Raw genomic sequence first — 19500 nt, forward strand, 5'->3', positions numbered from 1 at the left:
AACACAATCTTTAGCAGAGACAGGTCTCCCCAGGCAGATGCATGAGTCTGCTACTTCCTAGGCTCTTCTCCCTCCCCAGCCAGAGACTGGCCCTTCTCCACCACCATGAGCCAGGCTGCCTCCTTACATGCACTGCTAAAGACAGCTCAACTCCCCCAGTCCAAGGCATCAAGCTACTTACAGCCTCTGCATCACCTGCCACAGGCGAGGTGAGGGATGGCTCTTCAGCAGTGACACAAACAGGACACAGCCAGGACTCAAAACTGGTTACTTTATTGCACCATGATCTTGGCAATAACTGAGGTTACTGCATTGTCCCCAGCAGGAGGTGCAAAATACAACCATGTACAGATCAGCTCCCGGTATCTACACACATATACATTGAGATTATGGAACCGTCGATCAGCAAACTGTACAAGATGTCAGAATAATCCCCACTGTAAGAGGGAAATCTCCCCTGGGGAAGGGGACAGAGTCTCACGCTGGCTTTTCTCCCCTTGACTAAGTTGAAAATTTAAATAAACGCAAATCCTAGCTGTAACGGCCATTAAACAGGCTTTGATATATGTACACATCTGAGATAATGAAATGATTTGCAGCCATTAACCCCTTCACCTGGCCTGTTTGGCTGACAGCAGGATGCAAAAAGGTTAACAGGTATTTAGAAGATAATGCATGACAGCTCTCAGGCTCCTAGGGAGCAGGGGGGAGAGCAGGGCCCTGCCCATGGAAGACCTGGAGAACATTCTTTTCCTGGGACTCGCACAGCAGGGAGGTTTGGCAGAGGGGCAGTGGTGCAGGGAATGCAGTTTAGAGGTACCAGGCAGACATGGACATGCAGCAGCAGATGGGTGAAAGCAGCCTCTCTAGTGAAGCAGCAGTGCCCCCAGGAGATCTTCCCACAGCCCCCACAACAGCCATTAGCCCAGCAGAGACCCCTCTCCCCCCACCCCCCATCTGCTCCTGGCCCAGCAGCATCCCCTCCCCAGAGAACAGGGAGCACACCCTCAGCAAGACGAACCGGGCACTACCGGGGGAAGCCAAACAGAGTGAAGTCAAGGCAGGCGTGCTGGGGGCTAGCAGCTCAAGCCAACAGCTGATCTCTGTGCAGGGATGCACACAGCTGGACCAAGCTGTGGCAGGGGATGGCCCCCTTCTCCCACTCTGGCAACAGCCTGGTTCTGCTGGGGCCATGTCCCCAGCTAGACAGAGGGAACCCAGGACAGGAGGCCAAGCTGGATGGGGGTGACGCTCACCCATGAGAGCAGTTGGTTGAGCTGAAGTAGGCCTGTATGAGCCCATTACTCCCTCTGCCCAGGGACCCAGGCAGAAGCAGCTCGAGGGAGGGCGGGGTGGAGAGGAGATTGGGGGTACAGGGGAGGAATTAACAGAAAACTGCCCTAGGCAGCAGCCTCAGAGCCCCATGAGCAGGGCTGATGTTTGCAAGGCAGAGCAGTGCCAGCTGCCAGCCCCGCAGCCACGTGTGCACCTGGCTGTACAGGCCCCAGCCGAGACCGGGGCGCAGCAGTGATAAAGCGCCATCGACAGTCACTTCCCTGCCCAGAAACACCGGGCTGGACGCAATCCCAGCACCGTGCTGCAGTCCTGGGGCCAGTGCAGCAGGGGAATAGCTGCCCCATTAGACAGCGTGTGACAGCAGCGTGGTCACAAGGCTCCCCAGGCAAAGGGAGGAGCTCGGCTGGGCACAAGGCAGGCTGCTGGCCAGCCCCAGTGCCAGAAGCAGGGGAGTGGAGGAGTCACCCAGGGGCTGTGGCAATCAGGAGCAGGGTATGCTCTGCATCTCAGCCTTGGCTATGGGACATGCCCTAAGAGGCCCTTCCTCAGCTACCTGCTGGGGGCGAAGGCATCAGCGCCCCCATGATGCTCCTTGGCACTGGCCATGGCGGAACGAGGGGGACTTAAAGCACGTGAACCAGCCAACTTAGCTACACTCCAGCAGCATCAGCTCGGCGAGTCTCAACCTTCCCCAACATCCAAGAACCAGCCCCTGTTCCATGGAGCCCCACTCCCACCCTGCAAAAGAGGCTGAACGCCAGCACGGCCCAGGCCTGTCACACACCAGGGCCCTCAGCCTGGCTCTGGAGAGGATGCAGCAGGGCGAGTCAGCTGGGAGGGGACGAGCACGGCAGGGTCGGGCCACTCTGCCCCCTGGCCCACGAACGCCAGGCCTGAACGGCAAGCTCCAGCTGGGCGCCCTGGCCTCAGAGCCGGTAGCTCAGGCTGGCCACCTTGGCGGGGTGAGTCACAGACCAGAAGTTGCGCCTGCTCTGCAGTTTCTGGAAGGCATTGACGCGTCTCCTCCGGTCCCGCTTGGCCTTTTTACTCTTCTTCACCTGGACGAGAGCAGAGCCCACAGCAGCGTGAAGCGAAGGGGCTCCAGGTCAGACCTGGCTGCGCACCCTCACCCCCCCTCCGGGCTGGCTCCTAGAGGGAGCATGCCAGGAAGGAGGCAGGAGCCCAAGGAAGGGATCAGTTCCCGAGACCAAGTCCAATCACTCCCTCCCCCAACAGGATCAGGGCCCCGGCCACGAGCCACACGGCTCCGCTCCTGCCAGTGCCCAGCTCCTCACCTTGCCACTGTCGAAGTCCTCGTCCCAGTCGTCTGTGACTCTCGCACTCCGGGCCCACGCCATGTCCTGAAGGGCGTCCTGGCTAATGGCAGAGATCTCGCCCTCCCACGTCAGCACTGCAAAGCAGAGTTGCCCATCAGCGACGGCGGGCCACACCAGTGCACAGCGCCAGCCTGCTCGACCCACCAGCGCCTCTTGGCTGAGCTGGGGCCTGTGGACAGGGAGTTCCAGTGACCACCTGGAGGGCTTTGCTGGCCTCAGTGCAAGACACATCCCCTGCCCCGCCTCTGGCTGCATGGACCAGCCTCCAGAGGGTTCTTTGCAGCAGTCCTCTTTGCAGCGCCAAGTGGGAAGGCTCAGGCCCCATAGCGCAGCGGGGCCATACTGTTACCCTGCAGTCTTGGCCCGGTGCGCTCTGCACCGGGGCTCCCCCGTGCGCACGGCCACCAGGACAGCAGCCTAGTGCGGGGACATTACCTTGCTTCCCATACGCTTTATCAGAGGAATTCCTGAGCAGCTCCTGCACCACGCTGGCCGCCTCCTGGCTCTGCCATGCTGTCCCAGTGCCCCGCCCCTTCTCCGGGCTGCGGGTGGACCCATCTCTGACCTGGCTGTCCCAGATGCACACTGCCACTGTGGAGACCAGGGAGGGGTGAGCATGCAGACGCAGCTCACCTTGAGCCACACTGTGGGGCCCGTGTCTTGAGCCACCTCTTGTTCTGAAAGGGTGAGTCCATGGCCGGAGCGCTAAGCCGGCCCAGCCAGCCCAGGCTCTGCAGGGCCCTGGCCTCGCATAGCTGGCCGAGAGGAAATCTTCATCTTACAGGCAGAGTCAGGCCCCCTAGAGATCCCCCGCCCGACCCACACACACAGCCAGCCAGGCACAGGGCATACCAGCTTTCCCCTCCCCAAAATCACCACCTGACAGCCCAGAAGTGAGGGGCATGGTCATCTCCCCAGCGACGGGCACAGGATGCAGCCAACAAGAGCCCTAGCAGCCGAGCCAGCAGTAGGAGTTTCTGGGTGTGATCAGTGGCCTAGAACTGGGGCCTGTGGGGCAGGAGGGATGGGCAGAAGCTGAATGGTTTTTCTGGGGGCAGAGGGAGAGCAGCCCAGCGCCCCCCTCCATCTGCCACAGGCACTGCTATGAGCCAGGCACCGGCTAGGAGAGCACACGCCCAGCCCAGGACACACCTGTGCAGCAGCAGTACCTGGAGTGCTGACTCTTGTGTGGAGCCCATTCACAGCTGCCTGCTCAGAGCTGGGCTTGGAGGCCGGGCTGCTGGGGCTCTCCCTCCGCTTGCACTTCCGATGCTCAATCTCGCCATCGTCCACCTCCAAACCTCGCTGCTGCTGCTGCTTCGCGCTGCGGAGCTCTCCTGCCCCAGACGCCAGGGTCGCAGCCTCACCCTTCCCGGAGCAGCTGCTGTGAATTTAGACCCAGGCTCAGACTGGCGCCAGGGAGGCGGCAGGAGTCGCCATTATGCAACAGCCTCACCCCAGGCCCAAGAGAGGAGCCTGCCCAAGATCTCTGGCTTGCCCTGCACGGGAGCCACACCTGACCCCTCCTGAGGGTCCAGGAGCCCCTAACGTCAGAGCTCCTGCCACAGGCTAGCAGCTGCACACAGGGCTCTCCTGCCAGGCAGAGCCAAGGGGCAGGGAAAGGGTCAACTGGCTTCAGTGGGCCAGGACCCAGGCTGGGTTCACTGCAGAGAGACGAAGGGCTCAGGGCACTCCATACAGCCAGCACAGGCCCTTACTCCCCACAGGGCTGAGCTGCCAGGCCCACACTCCACAGCTCCTGCAAGGCCAGGGTCTGCCCCCCACCCCCTCACCTGCCCAAGGGAGATGTGCCGGGACTGCGATCTTCCTCCAGCTGCCGCAATCTCTTCCTCCTCCTCTTCCGGGGGGTGATGGGCCCAGTGCCCATGTGGCAGCTGGAGCCTGCGGCTCGATGCCTGCGCTCCCACTCCAGGTCCCCACGGCCCAGCCCCTCTCTCTTCCCGCTGCCTGACTTCCTGGCCGCAGCCTCCTCACGCTCACCCTCCTCCAGGTACCGCCTCTTCCGGGGGGGGCTGGCGAGCCCGGCCCCCTCGCCGCTAGCACCTGCTGGGCCCAGGCCACGGGGGACGCTCTCCACCTCAACATGCTGCTTTCGTCTCTTTTTGGAGGAGCTGGGCAGGGCCTGGCTGGCCTCCTTCTCCCTGCCTGGGTGTGAAGGGTGGGTGGGCTGGCTGCTGGCCAGGAGCTGAGAGTTTGGGCTGGGGCTGCAGGCCGGCCTCCGAGGAAGTGGTGATTTGGGAGCAGATGAGAGCACCCTAGGGGGAGAGGGAGAGAGAGACAGAGACATGCTAACATGGCCCGGGGGCCTGTCCAGAGGGCAACCCCTCCCCCAGCCCAGGAGTCTCAGCTGTGAGCAGTCGCAGAGAGACCCCTGCCTTGGCAAGCCAGCAGCTCAGCAGACAGGTGGAAGAGGTGGCTGGTACGAGACAGCACAGCCGGGGACCCCAGGAGGGAAGAGGCCGTTCAAGGCAGATACGTCAGAGCACGTGAACGTGGGTCCGTGGGGCACAAGCAGAATGCCAGGGCGGCCGGCACCCGCTGACAGCGGATTGGACATTTCACAGGGCCTAGAGCCCCCAGCAAAGCAGGTGCAGCACGGCTGGTGTGGCAGGAGGGCCCATGCCTCCAGGGAGCGGGAGCAGCTGCCACGCTGCCCAGCACGTGTGGGATCCCTGTGGCCCTGCCAGAGACACCTAACAGCCCACAGGCTCAGTCGCGCATGGCCCCCAGACACTGACTCCTGCCCAGCCTCTGGACACCAGCTTCCCCAGGCTCCTAAACCAGGGAAAGCCCTGCACTGGCCAGACCCGCTCTGGTCCACGTGCCCGTGCCCACGCCTGTCAGAGGAGGAGTTAGGGAGCAGACCCAGCCCTGCAATTCAGAGGCGCTGCACTGCCTTGGGCGGACGCGTTCCCTTGACGGCCACATTGCAGAGTCCACCAGTGGAGCAGACGAGGATCCCACTCACCACAGGGGGAGGGAGGCTCTGGGGACGCTGCTGGGGCGTCTGCATGGCTTACCTGGACTTGCCGAGAGGCCAGGGAGAGGTGGAGGCAGGGTGGGTGGTGCTCATGGGGGAGGTGTGGTCGGCAAAGGCTGGGCGGGGTGGCGTGTGGCGGTCACTTCCGCTCGCCCTCCGCGGGGTGCTGCCCTGCAGTTATCGACATAAATAAAAACTTGGTGGTCTAAAGAGACGTTTCCATGAGCCAAGAGGGGAAAACAAAAAGGGGAGCCCAGAGAAGGGGAGGGGGACGGACACAGACAGGGGGGAGCGGGGGGTGGGAGAAGAAGAATCAGAAAAGTGTTCTCAGTTAGAAACACAAAGGAAGCGAGGAAGGAAGGAAATTTAAACCGAAATCCTAACACAAGGCTGTGGGCTGAGCCCAGCACTGGAACAGAGCTCTAGCGGGAGCCTGGCCCTGCAGAGCGAAGGGTTCCCAGGAGCCACAGGAGGGCGGGCAGCGCATGCTCCCAGCTGCGGCATCCTCCCATGGCACTGCCAGCTCCAACCAGCCCAGAAGGCAGGATCGGTAGCGGGCCTGGTTGGTCCCTGGGGAGGGCTGAGGAGGCCCCCACCGCAGGGCGAGGTCATGGCAAGTCACATGGGACTGACAGCCCACCCAGGAACTGCTCCCTTCCGCTCCTCGCCCAGGGGCAAAGCCCATCACATGTGGATCCGGTAGCCCTGGGGGCAGGTGGGTAAGTGACATTGTGCTCTCCAGGCTGCCCAATAAGCCGGAGGCCAAAACAGGCCCACACCCCAGCAGCAATCCCCCATATGAGCTGGTGGGGAGGGATTTTCCTGCAACCCCTGGGCCCAGACGTCATGCCCACAGGGAGCGGGCATGACTAGCGTGGCTCTCAAATACAACCCCAGACCCACCTTCTTAGCAGAAAGGGCCAGCTTCTTGGCAGGCGGGGGCGACATGGTGCTGCTCACATCCAGGGTGGCACCAGCCAGCAGCAGGGATTTTAATTTCGCCACCTGGGGGTCCTCCGAGCCGGGGTGCTTGGCTTCCTGCTCTGAGGACGTGGCTGGACCGTACTCCGTTTCCTGAGAGGCGCAGAAGCCGTTGGCTCCGTTCTTAGCCTGCGGGGGTCCCTTGGCCAAGCGCGCTGGGCTGGAAGAGCTGCTGCTGCAGGAGTCCTTCCTCCGCGGCTCAGTGCCCTCCCCGCTGCCTCTGGGCTCTTGGCTGGGTGCAGCTGGCTCCACCTGGGGCCTGGGCGAGGTGGGTGATGGAGACTCCTTGCTCTCCCAGGAGCTCTGCTTGGGGACCTCGGCTTTGGCCCTGCTCACTTCACTGGTGTCACAGAAGCCCTGGGACACAGCAAGTGGCTTCTTGGGCCTCCTGGCTAGCTCATCCGAGAACACAGCTGCCATGTGCATGGCTCTGGCAGCCAGTCTGGGCGAGGGGAACCCAGCAGGGGGCTTAGCCTGAGCGGTCCCATTCTGCAGCTTGGGCCCGGCCTCAAACACACCCCGGGCCACAGGGATCCCGGCCTCTTCCGCTGCCTGGAGCTTCTTCCCAGGCGCCCCGTCTGGTCTCTAGGCAAAGCCAGAGGAATCAAGTTAGGGGGTGATTCAGGGAGCCACGAGCTACGTCCTGCTCCAGAGCATAGTTGGCTGCAGGATATGGCCAGCCCTAGCCCCCACCGCAGGCGAAGAGGCGTGTTACACCTTGACACCCCAATATTCACCACTGTCATCTAATTAGGATATGTCTTATACAACGTATGTCTTGTGAGGTATCATTCTAAAAGTCTTCATCTGCTAGACAGTAAGAGCGCACACCACCCAATGAAAGATCGTCGTATGTGAAGTTATGAAGTTTGGCTAAGTATGTGTTACTGAAACATGTCCTGACGTTGAAAACACCCCCATAGAAGATATAAAAGGGGGACAATGACATCATAAGGGGACCTCACTCTCCCTACAACAACACTCCTGAAAACACCTGAGAGGCCAGGACTGAACTGTGGGAAGTGATGGTCTCAGGCTAGAAGGATCTTTAGCCTGCATATGAAAACCTGGAAAAGCCAAGGCAACTTGTGCCTTAAGAATCTGCCAGCCTATTTATCACTTAGGGTGAGAATTTGCTAATTTATATCTTACCTATCTAGTGTATTAAGCTCAGTTTGCAGTTTTTATTTACTAAGGTAATCTGCTTTGATCTGTTTGCTATCTCTGATAGGCACTTAAAATTTACCTTTTGTAGGTAAATTTATTTCTTCTTTATAACATAACCCAGTTTCTGCAATTCATACTGGGGGTGGAGGGGCAGGGGGGCAAGAAGCTGTGCACATCTCTCTCCACATTGAGGAAGAAGGTGAATTTTTATGAGCTTGCGCTGTGCAGATCTTTCAATACAGTATTATTTTGGGTTTATCTCCCAAAAGGGGTGTGCCTGTGGGTGCTGGGGGAGTCCTCTCACACAGAGCTGACTTCAGTCTGCGTCTGCAGCTGGGTGTGGCCCTACCTGTGTGTGTGCGCTGCAAGAGGCCAGAGAGCCTAATTCAGCAAAACAGGGAGAGGGAATCCAGGCTGGTGGAGCAGGAGAGGCTCAGTGAAACCCCAGTACGTCAGGTGGCATCCCGGATGGAGGGGTCCAACCCGTCACAGCATGTTCTGGGCTGTGCAGGCCCCCCCACTGCCCTCTGTCACGTGCCAAGACACATTCCCCTAGGTCGAGCAAGGAACCTCGGAGGAGCATGTGCCACTCACTCAAGTGGCTTCACACAGGCAGAGGCCATGAACATCCCTGCATGCCTGCAGCATCCTAGGCCCTATGGCAGCGAGTCAGAGCCCTCTCCCCCGAGCCAGGACCCCTCTCCCACTCAGCAGCAGGGACAGCTGCAGCCCCATGCTTCGGGAGTCTCTGGCACAAGACCTGGACACTTACCTTGCCAGCCAGTGGCGAGGAGAGCAGCCCATTGGCTACGGTTTTCTTGATCTGGTCAGAGACTACGCCGGCTCGGCCAGGCAGGGCAGAGGCAGTCTTGGCAATGGGCCCCTCAGGGCTCTTCCTAGAGCTTGGGATTCTGGCCAAGGAGAGAGAAATACGTGGAGTCAGAGGAGGCAGGGGGTTGGTGGCTTGGGACCAGGGGAAATGCTGAGGAAACAAGTGCCATGGGGGAGGGGGCTTGGTGCAGGGCCATGTGTCCATCAGGAGCCATCACAGAACCACAGCTAGAGCCCTCAATCCCAGCCAAGGCCGGAAGGAGCCCTGGGGACAGGCCAGCAGCCATGTGCCAGCCCAGCTGGAGCTGCTGAACCATCCCTGCTAGGTGCACGTCTCTAGCCCTCCCAGGGAAGCAACTCTTGGAGCGAGAAGCCGGGGATCCCTGGGGCCAGAGGGGGAATAGCTGCCCGCAGCAGACGGCGACTCGCATACCTTAAGTAGAACAGCACATAGGCCTGCTGGTTGAGGACGACCTTGATGTTGCTGGAGTGGACGAGGGAGTCGTTCATCTGGTACCACTGCCCGTTACTGGCCTGGGGGAGATGGAGTGCAATAGATAGTGGCAGAGACCCCGCCCAGAGCCAGGAAAGGCTGGAGCGTCTGGGGGTGCCAGGAATCCCTCCCCTGGCCTCTGCTCTGGGGCAGCACTCCCCAGCACTGCCTCCCAGAAACCCAGAGCAGGGAATGCCCCAGCACCTCAGCGGCCGGGGCACGGCTAGGGACAGAGCGCGGCAGGCTGCCCAGGGCAGCAGCAGGGAGCTGGGGTGAGACAGCACCCACCATCCAGCAGGGCCACCCAGCACCATCGTTGGGCGCCCAGGTGCACACTCAGGGCGCCACCCCCCGGTGGCCCTGGAGCGACTCCCCTGGGGGGGGCCTCACCTTCACGTAGCAGTAGTAGTGCCCCGCATGGCAGCTGTACCCCGAATGGACCAGCACTGCATACAAGCCATACGTGACCGGGTCGCCATTGCTCTGGGACATGTAGGGACGAATGTTCAGGAACTCAGGGTACCCCACATCCTGCAAGGAGAGACCGGCATCAGGGAACCCGCCCCCGGGACTTGTCCAGCTCAGGAGACAGATCTCTGGCCTAGGGTGCCCATGCTGCTTTGGAGTCCCCTTGGTGGGAGGGGGCCACCAGCATCAGCTACCCAAGACCCATTACAGGAGTCACCCGCCGCCTGCATGGCGCAAGCACCCCACAATGCAACAGGGGGCGCCCCGAAGTGGTCAGGAGGGCCGCAGGCCAGGGTTGAAGTGCAGGGGCAGAGGTCTGGCTAGGAGGCCCGGCACTACGCCCCATGCCAGCCACGCCCTCTCCAGCCCTGCTCCCCAGGACATCCCCGCGCAGGCACCCACCTTGGTGATTTTACCTCCACTGAAGTTGGCGAAGCGCTTGAGGGACAGCGTGAGGACGTTGGAGGCACGGTGGATGGTGAAGCGCTTTGTGGCGGGCACCTTCCTCTTGCATCTGCACAGAAGAGAGGGGTGAGCTTGCACCATCATGCCACTCCTGCCCCTAGCCTTGGCTCCTGTGACAGCCACCCTGGCAGGGCCCTGCGTCAGCATTGCCCCGAGGCAGGGCAGCAAGGAGGGCTGGGACCCCTCCCGCGCACTGGCGGGCAAGGAGTCAAGGAACAGGGGGCGTGAACTGATGCCCCTGGAGCCCTGCTGCGGCACATGGCGCTGCACAGCCAGGCATCACACCTGGTCCGAGCTCAGTCTGGGCTGGCATCAGGAGCCAAGGCCCCCAGGCAGAGCGGAGAGGAGAGAGGCCGTCGTGCCAGGCTGCAGCGCAGCCCCCGGGAGCTCGCTCCCCGCCCGCCCGCAGCCAGCAGGCCCCAGCATGGGCAGCGACTCACTTGGCACACATGTAGGCGTTCTCCCCGCTCAGCATGTCTGGTCTCACAAACAGGTCCAACGCTCGCACTATGTTTGCGGCTTGCTGCAACGACAACGGGGAGTTAGAGGGCGGCGGTCCTGCCCCCCGAGGAACGAATGCCCGCCAGCACCACGGGGCACTACAGCTAGCAGATACCCTGGGGCACTAGTCTGGGTCCAAGGCCAGAGAGGGTGAGCCTGGTGACCGTGTCACCCCGCAGCCACTCAGGCTGACTGCCCCCCAGCACACAAGGGGACCGCTTGCACAGGCGCTAACTGGGAGTCCAGCGGCAACATACCCTCACCCCCTGGGAGGAGGTTGGTGAGGGTTGCCATGGGACTGCACCCAGCCAACGGCTCACGGCCAGAATTCAGCGTGACTGGCGTTCTCGGCCCAGGCCCAGGCTAGCAGGCAGACTGCCCAGCTGCAGGGGAGAGCCACACCCCCGCACTATTCCTCCATGCTGGGCCGACTCGTCCCCCACGAGCAGCCTCCCTGAACCCGGCTCCACCTCTACCCAAGCCTTCATGTGCCCCGTTCCCCCCGCCGGCGAGGGCGCCTCTACCCGGATCTCCAAAGCCACGTCCAGGTAGGGGTCGTAGGTATCCGAGACGCTCTTGCACACCGAACACTTCACTGCAAGGGAAGCAGAGAGCAATGATCCAACTGTACCAGAGAGTGGAAGCCAGGAACAGCTGACACCACCACATGTCCCTGAGGGACTTCTCCCCGCCCTGGATCCGGGCCCAGGGAGGAAGCAGCAGGACACCAGAGCCAGGCTCTCTGCTAACTCCCTCTGCCCAACCAGAAGCAGCAGCACTGTCCGTGCAAGTGCTGGAAGCAGAGTGGCTGGAGCTGGGTGGCCTTGAACCAGGCAGTGCTGCGGACACGTCTGCACCCTCGCTGGGCGTCAGGGAGCCCTCAGAGCCAGCCTGGCCAGGAGCTTTCTGTGCAGCTCAGGCCCCACGCGCACAGGAACCGGCAGCCTGGGGGAGACAGTGTGTAATATTTCCCCACTGCAGCACCTTGGGCTGGGGTCCCCAGGAAATTGAACGGGCCCTTGAGAGGAAGCTGCCAGGGAGGCTCAGGTCTCTCTGGGCCCCAAGGACAAGGTGCCCCACAACCTGCACTCACCACGGGACCGCAGGTAACCGCCAAAGATCTGATGAACCAGAGTTGTAGCCTGAGTCTGACGATCCAACCTACGAGACAAGCAGCTGGTCTTGCACAGCCCCCTCCACTACGCCCCTTTCCCTCTGAGCCAGGCTTCCCGGGCCGCAGCCCCCACAAGCAGGATCCAGGCTGGGAGGCCTGGCTACCCATGCTGCCAAGTCTGCTGGATTCGGGGACAGCTCAGACACCTCTGTGTTAGTGCAACAAGGTGCTGAGGATGCAGGAGCCATATCCAGTCCCCTCAAAACTGCACAGGAGAGGCCTACATCTCAGCCCTGAGCCACCTGCCCACAGGGCTGTCCCCAAGCATGATGCAGCTTGGTCCACCAGCCCCACTCCAGGCAGATAGCACGGGGACAGGCACCTCGAGAGACTGACGCCGGCCTTGGGTCCTGCAAATGCACCTTTCGCTTTTCCAGGACAATCAGTGTGCGGTGAGGCCAGCTGCGCGGTGCTGGTGAAAATGGCCGTGGAGACGTACCTCCAGGAAGGGACTGGAAAGAATGCGCGGTGGGGGAGGGATCTGAAACCAGGACCCAGCTCAGTGACTGTGCCTAGATTCTCTCGACACCAACAGGGACTCCACATCCATGACCTGCCCCAGTGTGCCAAGGGACACCTGCCCGCCGGGCCCACTGAACAAGGAAAGAGGCAGTGGCAGGCAGGCACCCTCCGGCCCAGAGGCCTGAAGGTTGTGGAGCTGCCAAGTTCCAAGGGGCCTGGGGAGGAGCAGTCTGGATCCTGGGGCTCCAAGGCATGGTGGGGCTGGCACACCAGAACGCTTCTCCCCAGCACCCAGGAGCAGCTGCGCCACGGGCAGCAAAGCATGCCCCGCGTTGCACTATGCTTGCCCCATACAGTCCCCAGCTGCTCCTGCTCTCTCAGAGCACAGGGATTGGGCTTTCATTGCCTGGCTGAGGGGACAACCCCCTCCTTCAGTCCAGGGGCAAAGGGGTAAATCTGGGGCTCCGCACAGACACCACCTACTTGGTGTAGCCGTTCAGGCAGGCCTTCTGCATGGCATCGATGGTGTAGCGCAGAAACTCATGCGCATCCTCCTGGCTGCCAAAGCGGAAGTGCCGAGCGATCTCTGCAAGAGGGGAGAGAAACAAGTCAGCCAGCTGCCTAGCCCTCGGCCCCTGAACACAGGACAGGGACAGCGAAACGATCCCCTCCTTCAAACAGGAATGCTGCCACTTGGAGGCCAGACCATCAGTCCAGTTAAGCTAGCACCTGGCTCTTACTGTCCCCAGGGCTGCAAATGAAGGGGCACCGCAGCCAAGGGCACAGCCACAGGGCTGGGCTAGTGACCCACATGCCCGATACAGAGCCATGTTGCTTTAGTGAGTCCCTGCAAGGAGACAGTGAGAGATGCAGGCCTTGGGCTCAAGCAGAGAAAGCCTCCCAAGTGCACTCGTCACCTCTCCCAGCAGCACCAGGTGAAGGGAGGCCCCTCGCTGCCCGGAGTGGAAGGGAGGGCTCGTGTTCTTACTTTTGAGATCTCTGATGAAGGACACCGGCTTGATTGCATTGCCGCTGTTGGCAAAAGCTTGGATCATGTGATTCTGCATAATACACATCATGCAAAAGCCTCCTTGGTGACCTGCAGCAGAGTGGGGAGGAGAGAAAGGGGGTCAGGCACAGATATCACTGCAGAAGCCACGCGGCTCTCCGCAATTCAAGTGAGCGAAGGCAGAACCTGCATGGCACCCGCTCCTCTAACAGGCAGAGCCCGGGGCACCAAGCCCTAGCTGCAGGTTTCCAGCCTCACCTGCACGGCCACAGAGTGCCCACGGGCAACTGGGCAGCGTTTGGGTGGCCAGCACTCACGGCGGAGGCCATTATACCGAAAGCAGGGGCTGCCACCCTTCGGCTTTCACCGCAGAGTTAACTTAGGTGACTGGCCTAGCCTAGCCTGGGTGTGAGCTGCCACACTGCGAAGCCCCACCCAAGTTATGGCACTGTGCTTGCCTGTGAGAGTCCCTAGAACTTCTGGTGACATAGGCATGAGTTCTGTGCTCCACTATGCAGAACCACGCTAGGAGTCTTCCCTAGTGAGTTGTGGGAGAACTTGTCTATCCTGCCAGGAACATGGGGAAGGCACTGGGGGCCCATCAGCACCCAACTAACTTGGCTTGCATCCTTCCGGCAAAGCGAGCCAGTTATCATGCAGCTCTCCGGCTCTAGCTGATTGCCCCAGACACCCCAGCTAGCCCAGGTGTGAGGTCCTTGGGTCAGGGGCCTGAGGAAGAGCCAGGCTAACTCTGCAGTGAGGACATGCCGTCAAAGCCATCAAGACCCCTCCATCCACATTAACAAGTGACCATCAACCATGGCATCTCTTCAGATCAGCTGCTTCTTGCAGGGTCGAGGCTCATGGCAATGGCCACCTCCACCTGGGCAGCATGGTCCCTTCCAAACACGCCACACACAGCACCCCCCAAAAGCCAGCGATACAGAGCACTGTGCTCCAGCCTCAGCACCCTCCCTGCTTCTGCCGGGGTGCCTGCAGTGACTCCACAGCCCGCAGAGACGGGAACAGGCACTGCTGCTAAGCACTGCTCTGCAGAACACCAGCAGGTCAGCTGGCGCCATCTCTCCTTGTTCCCCACTGCGGCTATCAGTCCACCCGTCTGTCCACCGTAAAAACGAGACAGACTGGCAATGCAGCTGGAACCGAGGAAGAGCCTGGCAGCGAGAGAGGATCTTCTCAGAGAACAGCACATGCCAGGCAAGAGGGGGGAACAGACAGAGGGGAAACGAAAGGAAGGCTCCCAGAAACCATGGCAGTGGGCACAATGTAAGAACGTAGATGGGTAAAGCAGAGACAGGTCAGTTATACACCCCCTCACCCCCCACCACACACAAGAAGAGCAGCTCAGTGGTTGGGATGGATGCAGGAGGGGCTGAGTAATGGTGTTTGGCCTGTGTCATGCAGGAGCTCAGACCAGGTCCCTTCTGGCCTTGGGAAATTCATACATAAGCCTCCTTCCCCAATCAGCACTTTCCGATGTAGGTGCCAGAGGCCAATGTGCAGGGAGATTCACCGAGAAAATGCCTGAGAACCCTGTTTCAGCCAGGCTTCTGCTTGCCACACTACCCACTGAGCACCGTGGGGACACTCAGCTCAGCCGTACAGAGCCCCCGCGCCAGCTGGCCCTTTCCCCACTCACAGCTGCGGCTATGCTCCTTGGACAGCAGGTAGTTTGCCAGTGGCGGCGTGTAAGTCAGACATTGCACAGTGGAGTTGAGGAAGCAGGTGTTGCCCAGGTTGTGGAGTCCTGCTCCGACCCTGTACACCCGCTCCCATTTCATGGACAGGCGCTCCATGGGGAAGAGAACTTTCTGGGGAGCTGGGACGCCGTCCCCAGAGCCTCCCAAAGCATGGTCACTCCCTGCAAGAGAGAGAGGAGTCACTTAGACACAGAAAAGTCAGACTGACCTAGGTACGGCTCTCAGGCATGTGAAAACGTGACACCCTGAGTGCCCCTGGCACAGACGGTAGTTAAAGCGACAGAAGAATTCTTCCATTGACCTGGCTCCCAGCTCTCGGAAGGGCGGATTAATTTCAGCAATGGAAAAACCACTTCCAGTGCTGCAGGAAGCAGCTACACAAGGTGCTACAATGGCAGAGCTGCAGGGCCACGGCTATGTCACTGCAGCCTCTGTAGCGTAGGCAAGCCCAGACATTAAAGGAAAGAGATCTCAACAGGGTCAAACACACAAACACTGGAACGAGGAGCAGCTCCCAACCCCAGAGCCCTCTACGTACCCTGCTTCCTGATCTGGGCCTCATCAGAGCTCTTCTGGCGACTGGCATTCTCCGTCTTGGGGTTCAGCAGAACGTACTTGCCCTTCAGGGTCTCCAGCTGGTAGGAGAAGCTCTTGCTTGCCGGTTCAAACTCTATCTTCTGCAGCAGGATCTTCTTGGCTGAAGACGCCAGGAGCTTGCCCAGATCACCATCATCAGTGGAGTCCTTCCGGCCTGGCTTGAGAGCCTCCTTCAGCTTGTCCACTATCGCATGGTGCATCACTGTGGGGGAGTGGACTCAGCTCACTAGCCGGGGAAGCGTCTCTCTACAGAGGAGAGTTAGAAGGGAGACTGATGGGCAGGTTGGCCAGTCAGGAACTGCCACAGATCACAGAGACCTTTCCAGGCATGTGGTTTCGGCAGTGCTGTAACCCTGGCCTGCCCACCACCCAAAGCAACCCGAGAGCTCTCAGCACGGCAGTTAGAGCCGCCTTCAGAGACTGTCAGAGGGCAGTGTGGCAGTGGGAATTAGTTTCATCTCCTGATCAGGTGCATCCACTGGGCTGGCTATGGGAAGGATCTCCTCAGCCTGCCCAGGAATGGCACATTGGCTCTAGGATGGCAGGGTTTAAATAATCAGGAAGAGCAAACAGATGCGTCATTTGTCCCATAAGCACTAGGGCACTCCACACCCTGCTCCCAGACCAGATGTGAGGGTCCCCTCCCTTTGTGCCACAAGGCTCGTAAGAGCAGCCAGTAGCACCCCTTTACTCAGGCCAGTGATGCAGGTACTCCCTCCTCCTCACCCGGGACTAAGCACCCCACTGGTACAGGCTTCACAAGAGGAAACCGAACTTGTGCTCCTGCATGGCAGTGCAGAGCCCCTGCCGTGGGGTCCAAGGTGACCCCGCCCCGCTTGCCTATCCCCCAGGTCATGGGGCCCAAGGTCCCCCACCACCACCACCTGTCCACCCCCCCAACTGCAGGGCCCAAGGTTCCCTCCTTCCCCCTGCCCCCCCAGCCTCAGGGCCCAAAGTCCCCACCCCACCCCCCGGGGCCACCCCCCAGCCAGGTGTCTGCTTTGAAAGCATTGGCCATTCTAGTCCCAGCTGGCATTTAATTAGAATCCCTGTCCCTCTGAGCAGCCCCACGCTCACAGCCCTGCCTGGCTGGGGCAGAGGGGTGCTGCCGAGGTGGCTCAGTTGGACAATCCCCATAGAGCACGAAGAGCAGCTCCAGGGTCAATCGCTGCAGCGAGGTGTCACACACAGGAATCCGCAGCCCTTACCTGGAGAGTTTGGACTCAGCCAGCCCTCGCGGGAACATCGGCCCTGGCGGTCGAGCGCTCAGGCTAGGAATGGGCAGCAGAGAGGAAGCCAGGTGGTGTCTCGTGCCCTTGAATTCAGAAGCCCTTCTCCAGCCGATAAGCCAGCGAGGACGCTGTGCTGGTGCAGAGAACACGAGGGACGATCAGCTGTCTCCCCCCAGTACTCCCCCAGCCCCCTTCCAGCAGCAAGCCATGCAAAGAGCAATCGCTGGGGCAATCCCAGCCGGACGCCTGAGGCGGGACAGGGAAGAGGAGTGAGGGGTGTGACTGACAGCTCGGGGTGCCCACACATCAGCAGACAACTCCACCACCCACCCAGAGACACCCTGGCTCCATGCCCAGCCAGTCCTTGGGCTCCGCATCGAGGATGCCAGGGGTGACCCCAGACAGTGCGACTGACGGGTCTGCATCCAGGCCAGGCTCGGACTGCAGCCCCGGCGTGCCCCATTCTTCTCCCCCCCTACACACACAGCCCCGGCCTGCCCTCCCCCTTCACACACAGCCTCGGCCTCCCCCCCTTCTTCCCCTCCCCCCCCACAGGCAGCCTCGGCCTCCCCCCCCTTCCCCTCCCCCCCCACAGGCAGCCTCGGCCTCCCCCCCTTCTTCCCCCCCCCACAGGCAGCCCCAGCCTGCCCCCCTCTTCTTTCTTCCCCTCCCCCCCCCCACAGGCAACCCCGGCCTGCCCCCCTCTTCTTTCTTCCTCTCCCGCCCCCCACAGGCAACCCCGGCCTGCCCCCCTCTTCTTCCCCCCCACGCATCCCTGGCCTGCCCTCCTCTCCTCCCCCCACAGCCCGCAGCTCCGGCCTGCCCCCTCTTCTTCCCCCCCCCACACGCAGCCCCGGCCCGCCCCCCTCTTCTTTCTTCCCCTCCCCCCCCACAGGCAAGCCCCGGCCTGCCCCCCTCTTCTTCCCCCCCACGCATCCCTGGCCTGCCCTCCTCTCCTCCCCCCACAGCCCGCAGCTCCGGCCTGCCCCCTCTTCTTCCCCCCCCCACACGCAGCCCCGGCCCGCCCCCCTCTTCTTTCTTCCCCTCCCCCCCCCACAGGCAGCTCCGGCCTGCCCCCTCTTCTTTCCCCCCTCCACACGCAGCCCCGGCCCGCCCCCCTCTTCTTTCTTCCCCTCCCCCCCCCGGAGGCAGCCCCGGCCTGCCCCCCTCTTCTTTCTTCCCCTCCCCCCCCCACAGGCAGCCCGGCCTGCCCCCTCTTCTTTCTTCCCCTCCCCCCCCCAGAGGCAGCCCCGGCCTGCCCCCCTCTTCTTTCTTCCCCTCCCCCCCCCCGGAGGCAGCCCCGGCCTGCCCCCCTCTTCTTTCTTCCCCTCCCCCCCCCCGGAGGCAGCCCCGGCCTGCCCCCCTCTTCTTTCTTCCCCTCCCCCCCCCCGGAGGCAGCCCCGGCCTGCCCCCCTCTTCTTTCTTCCCCTCCCCCCCCCCGGAGGCAGCCCCGGCCTGCCCCCCTCTTCTTTCTTCCCCTCCCCCCCCCCGGAGGCAGCCCCGGCCTGCCCCCCTCTTCTTTCTTCCCCTCCCCCCCCCCGGAGGCAGCCCCGGCCTGCCCCCCTCTTCTTTCTTCCCCTCCCCGCCCCGGAGGCAGCCCCGGCCTGCCCCCCTCTTCTTTCTTCCCCTCCCCCCCCCCGGAGGCAGCCCCGGCCTGCCCCCCTCTTCTTTCTTCCCCTCCCCCCCCCCCCGGAGGCAGCCCCGGCCTGCCCCCCTCTTCTTTCTTCCCCTCCCCCCCCCCGGAGGCAGCCCCGGCCTGCCCCCCTCTTCTTTCTTCCCCTCCCCCCCCCACACGCAGCCCCGGCCCGCCCCCCCAGGCTCCCCTCTTCTTCCCCTCCCCCCCCCACACGCAGCCCCGGCCCACCCCCCCTTCTTCCCCTCCCCCCCAGGCTCCCCTCTTCTTCCCCTCCCCCCCCCACACGCAGCCCCGGCCCACCCCCCCTTCTTCCCCTCCCCCCCAGGCTCCCCTCTTCTTCCCCTCCCCCCCCCCCACGCAGCCCCGGCCCACCCCCCCTTCTTCCCCTCCCCCCCAGGCTCCCCTCTTCTTCCCCTCCCCCCCCCACACGCAGCCCCCGGCCCACCCCCCCTTCTTCCCCTCCCCCCCAGGCTCCCCTCTTCTTCCCCTCCCCCCCCCCACACGCAGCCCCGGCCCACCCCCCCTTCTTCCCCTCCCCCCCAGGCTCCCCTCTTCTTCCCCTCCCCCCCCCACACGCAGCCCCGGCCCACCCCCCCCTGGCTCCCCTCTTCTTCCCCTCCCCCCACACGCAGCCCTGGCCCGCCCCCCCCGAGCCCCCCCGCCGCCGCCGGGGCTGCGTCCACACGGCGGGGCCGAATCGGGCGCACCCGGCGGGGCAGGGACGCGCGTCGCCGGAGCGTTTCCCCCGCGCGGCCCCGCGCCCCCCCGCGCGGCCCCGCTACCTGCTCCGGCCTCCCGCACCATCCGGGCGCCTCCGGCCCGCCGCACACGTGTCCGCGCCTTAAAGGGGAGGCGCCTGCGAACGGCCGACACCAGGCCCCGCTCGCGCCCCGCCTCCCCCTTAAGGGGCGGGGACCGCGCAGGCCCCGCCCCGTGACGCGCGGGCCCGTCACCTCCTCCCGCCCCGCCCGCCGCGCGCGCCGCCGGCAGCCCCGCCCCGAGCGGGAGTCCCGCGGCAGGGAGTTCCGCCGGCCGCCCGGCGCGGTGCCTCCACCCTCGCCCCCGGGTCGGCTCTTCTCCCGCTGCTCCGCCCCCAGCCCGGCTCCCGGCACCAGCCCGCAAGCCCCTG

The 19500-nt window shown here is 62.8% G+C and overlaps 1 protein-coding gene across 5 annotated transcripts; it reads right to left on the bottom strand.

Annotated features, from left to right (window-relative positions):
* Positions 1-254: 254 nt before the first annotated feature.
* On the bottom strand, positions 255-19259 carry USP36 (ubiquitin specific peptidase 36). 5 transcript variants are annotated; one of them, XM_073311820.1, is made up of 20 exons: positions 19154-19259; positions 16712-16868; positions 15445-15749; positions 14846-15067; positions 13165-13275; positions 12660-12762; positions 11634-11701; positions 11011-11135; positions 10480-10562; positions 9977-10088; positions 9497-9637; positions 9047-9147; positions 8555-8693; positions 6538-7200; positions 5675-5805; positions 4427-4909; positions 3803-4017; positions 3069-3224; positions 2592-2707; positions 255-2354 (listed from the first exon to the last, which is right to left on the bottom strand). In XM_073311820.1, the coding sequence occupies exons 3-20, from the start codon at positions 15701-15703 to the stop codon at positions 2223-2225; spliced, it is 3360 nt and encodes a 1119-aa protein (XP_073167921.1). In that variant the 5' UTR covers positions 15704-15749; positions 16712-16868; positions 19154-19259; the 3' UTR covers positions 255-2222. The 5 variants fall into 5 exon arrangements, with proteins under 5 accessions (XP_073167921.1, XP_073167923.1, XP_073167922.1 ...); XM_073311822.1 differs by lacking the exon at positions 19154-19259 and adding an exon at positions 17066-17204 and having other exon boundaries at positions 16712-16863; XM_073311821.1 differs by lacking the exon at positions 19154-19259 and adding an exon at positions 17066-17204.
* Positions 19260-19500: the final 241 nt, after the last annotated feature.

The sequence above is a fragment of the Lepidochelys kempii genome, chromosome 14 (assembly GCF_965140265.1).
Source record: "Lepidochelys kempii isolate rLepKem1 chromosome 14, rLepKem1.hap2, whole genome shotgun sequence".
Lineage (NCBI taxonomy): Eukaryota > Metazoa > Chordata > Testudines > Cheloniidae > Lepidochelys > Lepidochelys kempii.